The following is a 6251-nucleotide window of genomic DNA, read 5'->3' on the forward strand; positions in this document are numbered from 1 at the left end:
TCAGTCCTGAGATTCAGACTCATGGGTATTTAAATACTGTTCATCTGTGTGGCTTTTCTCACAGCAAATCAAATTGCACACATATTTTTTCTCTTTTTTTCTGTAGTCAGGACGGATCCTTTTACAGGAGAAAGAAGCATCTAAAGTAAAGAGAACGGCCTCATGCATATGATCTCAGGACAAGATTGTTCTCTGTGATTGCCCCCCACCCTCGTCCATTTTTATGGTAGTGCTACTGCTATACTGTGGGGCCCAATGCAAAAATAATTTAACTGGACAAAAACTATCTGTGAGAATAAGGTGCAGTCCTATTAGTTCATCCCCATAGTACACTCATATACACACATACACTCAAAGGTACTGACATTTATCCAAAATGCTTTACAAGCTATATAATAGTAATAAATAAAAAAACAAAAAACAAAACAGTTGCAAGTAAAAAGTGGCTTTGTTGGCTCGTATGTTCTATGGCAATATACTCTGACTAAGAATAAGGTCAGTCTCTCTGTGGAGCTGACTTTCGCGTTAGCAAAGTTCCAGTCTTTTTGTAAGGTCAGACACAGCTAACCCGACTGACCCTGCCACTGTTCTTGTGTCAGTCAGGGCGATAATTAGCTCTCCAAATATATTTCTCCATTCCAATCTTCTTTTCTCTGCATATAATTATATTGTACTATGCCCCCCAGTATTTTATTCACTGCTGCAGAATCTATCATCTCATATTAGAGATAAAAACCACTTAATCTTTTTTTTTGGAGGGGAAACAAAGCCTATCTACCTCTGCTTAGCAATTGCACTTTATATCTCGTGTTTTAGTGGGCAGCTCAGACCTCGCATTCTATTGATCCTGATATAGTGCACGTGCACGGCCTTGGCTCGTTCACCAAGGAGTCCATTGTCTCCGAGTTTGAGTGGTAGCTCAGATAGTACTCTTGCAACTGAGAGTTAAGGTCCTGTTCCTGCTTGCGGGCCTTTTTTCTGCGCTTATGGTTGACTGAGTGCTGCTGCAGCTGCCTCATGGTGTTGGGGTAGCGCCTCCACGAGACATAAATAACCAGCAGAATCAATGACACTGACAAGAACAGGGCTACGCTGCCCGCAATGATTTTATGGAAAGCCATATGTTCAAACTGTAGCTCAGGGATAAATGATGTAGGTGTTTCGGGGGAATTGTGAGCTGTAGAGCTCATAGTTATGGACTCTGTTGTCACTCTGTCTGTCCTGCCAGGCTGGTCAGGTGAAGCAGTGGATGTCTGTGCAGCCAGGTCTGTAACATCAGAGGGAGACGGGGGAGCTGTGATGTTCACAATTTCAGCTGAACCCCTAATGATGAAAGTGGTCGAGAACACATTTAACATGTCTATGCATACTGAGTGGTTTCTCACTACGTCCACCACTCTTTCGCCCTGCACAGACTTGGGACTGCTGCATATCATGCTGATTTCTTTGGAGTCTTTGAAGGTTCTCAGCCATGTCATGAGAGGGCAGATGCTGGGGCTGCAGTCCCAGGCGTTACCTGCCAGGCTGATGGTGGTCAGCGAAGTCCATGCTGCCACAGCCTCCACAGGCACGCTACTCAGCTTGTTTGATTCGAGGTTTAGTATCTGTAAGTTTGGCATGCACTGGAAAACAGCGGGATCCAAGATTTGGATTTCATTCCCCGAGAGGTCCAGTTTCTGAAGTTTCTGCCAAGTCCACGGCACACCTTGATTGATGAATCGTATGCGGTTCCATTGCAAATAAAGAGCCTGGAGGTTGCTGAGGCGTGGGAAAATAAAGAAATTAATCCTGGTAAATTGATTGTGCTCTAAATGAAGTTCCCTCAACTTGAACAGCCCCAAAAACGCGGTGCGGGTGAGGCTCCGCAAGCGGTTATAACCCAGGTCGAGGAACTCCAGGCTGCGGCAATCCAAAAAAGTACGAACGAGGATCTGTTTCAGTCCATTGGACCTGAAGTGGAGATTCTGTAGCTTGCGCAGCCCGTAGAAATGTCCGGGATGGAGAGACTGCAGCTGATTATAGGATAAGTCCAGATTCCTCAGGTTTGGTATGGCACTGAATGTGTTGTTGTGCAGATGGGATATTTTGTTTGAGCTCAGGATCAGTTCTTTCAGCCTGCGCACCCCGTGGAAAGCTAAAGCATCTATGGCATTGATTGAGTTGTGGTCCAAGTAAAGCCACACAAGCTGACCAAGATGAGCGAAGTGGTACGGCAGCAGAACCTGCAGGTTGTTGTAACGCAGAGACAGACCTTGGCATCCCGTGGTGATGTTTTCTGGAACGTCGTGGAAGATGCCCGACTCACAATAAACGATCTTTCCCTCGCAGCGACAACTCACGGGGCACATCCTCTCCCCCTTGCTGAGCAGCAGCAAAACGGCTGCCTGCAGAAGAAGACATGATAACCGCCAGTCCAACATCACAGAACCTGTTGGGGGTAGAGTGGAGCACAAGCAATCAAAGAGATGACATGGTTTAAGAAAATGCCTGCTCAAGGACGCTCAAATAAGTAAAGGCAAAGAATTCATCCTTCAAACAGGAGATCATGGAGAGAGGAGCAGCTTGAGGTCTGATGTCTCAGACTCCAGACCTGCTTCATGAAGAATTGATAACAGTCTGACGTCAGCTATTTTTAAGGTATGCATATGTGATCATATTCACATAAAGAGAAAAGCAAATAACAGTAATTATTATTAGCTTTTCAAAGACCAGACACGTAAAATCCTCCTCCATCATTAGGTAATAATTAATTAATTAAATAAATAAATAAATAAAAAAAAGCAAAATTCAGTTTAGGAACTAAACAGAAATAATAATAATTAATAATAATGATCTGCCATTAAAAACTGATCACTGCCGTCGTCTTGGCTACGAGGAGCCTCAGGAGGGAGAAACTGTGTCACTAAATTGTGAGGAACATAATGACTTACCCATGGTTACCGAGGGAAGGAGTAATCCTCTAGGGGGGGTTAAAAAAAAGAACGATAAGAGACGCGTTAAACTGCTCTCAGTCGCAGTTTATGCGGCTTCAGAGTTGCACATTGAGCATGACTTGAGCAGCAGAAGCAAGTTTTCCGTAGCGGTCCAAACCCCCTGATCCCTGCATGCCGCTCAGAAATAGGACGCCTTCACACCTGGGTCGTACTTGGAGTCGCCACTATAGTCCAGTCGGCTGTGTGCGCAATTACCCATTTGAGCGCCAACAGACTGATGCACAATCCTCCACTCTGTGCTCTCTCTCTCCCCCCTCTCTCTCTCTCCCCTCAGAGGCGTAGGCGTCTCCAAACACACATACAGTATATAAACTCACCTCCAGCCACGCATGCCTAAACCAGCTATTAATTAATGAATTAATTAAAGCAAAGTATTAGTATTTTTTATCTATTAATTGCTCGTATTTTTTTTTAAACCTGGGTTGAATTAAAAGCTACCTAAAATTAATTCTAAAAATTAGCTTTGAAACCAAGCTTCGCATTTTTTTTAATTTTAGGTATTTTATTTGTATTTATTTATAGTAAGATTTCACCTCGTTTACTTGCACCGGTGTCCTGATGAGTGCCGAACATGATGATGACAGAGATAACAAACGGGGGCGGGGGTGCGGGTAATCAAAACAACAAACTCTGGGCTGGTGGTGGAGGTGGGGGGCTGTGATCCACATCCACCATTCATTCAGCACTTGCAATCATTCATTCAGGAAAACAGAAAAAACCTCAAGTAGTGACAGAAAACGTGTGATGAGTAGCTTGTCAAAAATGCTAATTATTCTAACAGCTTAAGTGTGATGTTGACACTTTAACGCAGATAAACAGTCAGCACCTCTTGCTGGCTAGAAATGTTCCAGACAGCGGGATTATAAATGGCCTTTATGAAGTGTGCACTCAACAGACGGCAGAGGAACAAAAGGGGAAACAAAACATACTGGAAGTGGGAGGGGATGAGGGTACCTCTAATTTTGTGGTTGTTTCACGCTCATCTTTCATACTCTGCTAAATCTGCTTAGAGCACGCACTCACCTCATTGGACACAACAGCGTGGAAAATGCACAGCAGTCAGAGAGTCTTGAGTTGTAAGGTGTGGTAACAGCAACCCCTTGTGCACGCGGAGGGAAGCGTATGGCTTGCAGAGACCTGGAAATTCACCAGTTCAGCGAAGACTGGAGAGAGATAGGTAACCAACCAGATCACTTGTGGGTAACCAGAGCAAGCTGATGAATTAATATTCATATTTGTAATATTACTGAGAAAGCAATATTTCCTGCCATCCCTGTGGAGTGCATTAAAGAGAAATGTATTTCTGCTCTTTAAAGAGAGGGTTGATTATGTCTATAGTGGCACACTTTGTAATTAAATGTCATTTAAATGCATTTATTCAACTCATAGATTACTTTTCATTTAGGGGGCAAACTGCTTGCTTGACAATTTGTAACATTAAGGTGGAAGAAGTGCCAGTTTCTACATAAATACTATAGAGAAAACGAAACCTGCTCTCAGCTAAGGGTGTGAGCTGTGCTGTTTGTCAGTGATGGTGTCAGCTTCCACAAACAGGTTATCAACCGGAACTCACTTTGTATATGGCAAATGACTCCGTATGCACGCCGACTCCATCTTCTGTATTGACAGTATAATTGTGGATGTCATCAGATGTGACAACCGCTATCTCTTAACTGCCAGTGACAGCAGACGAATCCTCCTCTGGGCCATTTTCAAACCCATTCTCAGAGATCAAAAATGCGAGCCCGCCTTTTCAAAATGATGCTAATAAACAGGATGTTACAGCGTGGAAGATGAAGAAAAGTTGGGCTTTACAGGCATAAGTTTGTGTCTGAACTGACTTGTTAAGAGCCTGCACTGTGCCACATGTGGACTGCACAGCGAGTTGCATGCAGTCACATATTGTTGTCAATATAACGCACATCTGGTGCTCACAGGTGGATGGATTTAATCACCCACTCAGTCAACTTTCTCTGACATTTCACTCTTCTCACTAGGCCACAAATTATCAACCATGTTTATATTCTCAAAATTGCCTCTCATGATAATTTTGTGCCTTTCAGCAGATTGGCAACCTGTCCAGGGTGCACCCCTCATAACTCGTCCTATGACAGATGGGAGGAATTCCCCCCCAAGACCTGGAACTGGATAAGCAGAAGTAGATGGGTAGATGTTTGAATGTAGTTGCCTTCTGTTACAGCATCACATGCATCACAGAGATAACTTGATGGCTAATTTGCCTTTACGTGACTGCTGCTGCACATATTGAAATCCACAGGAGGGAGACTCTGCAGAAAGAAACTGAGTTTCTGTTGCACTTTTCAGGCCTTCTTTTAGTATTTGACAGCTTTTACTGCTATATCTCAAACTGCATTGAAATGAATTTGATGCCCAGGTATTCAGCGGTTGCGCGAAGAGGTAGGCCACAACGTCTCATTGCTCATGCAAACAAATGACTCTCAGTCACTCTAAAGCAGCAGGTTCATTAAAATTTTATTTGCACGTAAGGTTTAAACAACTATATAGCACTTTTATCGCAATTGGGAACAAAATGAAAAAGGTAAACAGTACACAGTGGAAAAACAAACATCTAAGTGACTGAGATCCTCAACTGCTCATTATTTACAGACATTTTCTCATTTTATCTTTTTTATTTGTTTAGAGAATACATACTCGAAATAGAATCTGGTCCTGCCAACCCTGACAAATACAGATATTGAGCATATTGTCATTTGAGACATGCCTGAAAAGCTGTAAAGCTCAGCCGCAATCCCGCCAAATCAGCTAACCTCGATGCTTGGCCACATCTGGTGATGGCTCAGCTGATGCCCTTCAGCACATCCAGCCAGAAAATTTAAACTGCTTTAGCCTGTCCACGTATGCAAACTTCTTTGCAACCTGTCTCCACCATTCATACCAGTCATATTGCCAAATATAGACCACATATTGAAATACCAAGCTTCTTTTACTGAAATATCTTGTTTTAAAATGGTCACCCTGGTTTTACTCTATTATTAAGTATATGAGGAAGAATTGCTGTTGTAGGGAGATCAGCTGTTCGGCTGGCCTCTACAGGTCCCTGATAAGATGATAAACAGGAACAGAGTCACTGTTTCTCCTCACTGACTGGATTTGCTTTGTCGCATCACCTACAATAACACAAATCATTTGTGAGCTAGAGCACAGCCCTTTGTTTTCTTTTATATTTATATTAATACTTTATAAAACAGCGAAGCCTGTTGCCTACTCAAGTTGTCT

General features: G+C 43.0%; 1 protein-coding gene across 1 annotated transcript; it reads right to left on the minus strand.

The window, feature by feature from the left end:
* Nucleotides 1-441: 441 nt before the first annotated feature.
* lrrtm4l2 (leucine rich repeat transmembrane neuronal 4 like 2) lies at nt 442-3191 on the minus strand. The gene is made up of 2 exons (XM_005729594.1): nt 2931-3191; nt 442-2428 (listed from the first exon to the last, which is right to left on the minus strand). Exons 1-2 carry the CDS (start codon nt 2932-2934, stop codon nt 825-827), a joined length of 1608 nt encoding a protein of 535 aa, XP_005729651.1. The 5' UTR covers nt 2935-3191; the 3' UTR covers nt 442-824.
* Between the last annotated feature and the right edge of the window lie 3060 nt (nt 3192-6251).

The sequence above is a fragment of the Pundamilia nyererei genome, unplaced genomic scaffold, assembly GCF_000239375.1.
Source record: "Pundamilia nyererei isolate P.nyererei 1_Seehausen unplaced genomic scaffold, PunNye1.0 scaffold00033, whole genome shotgun sequence".
NCBI classification, from domain to species: Eukaryota; Metazoa; Chordata; class Actinopteri; order Cichliformes; family Cichlidae; genus Pundamilia; species Pundamilia nyererei.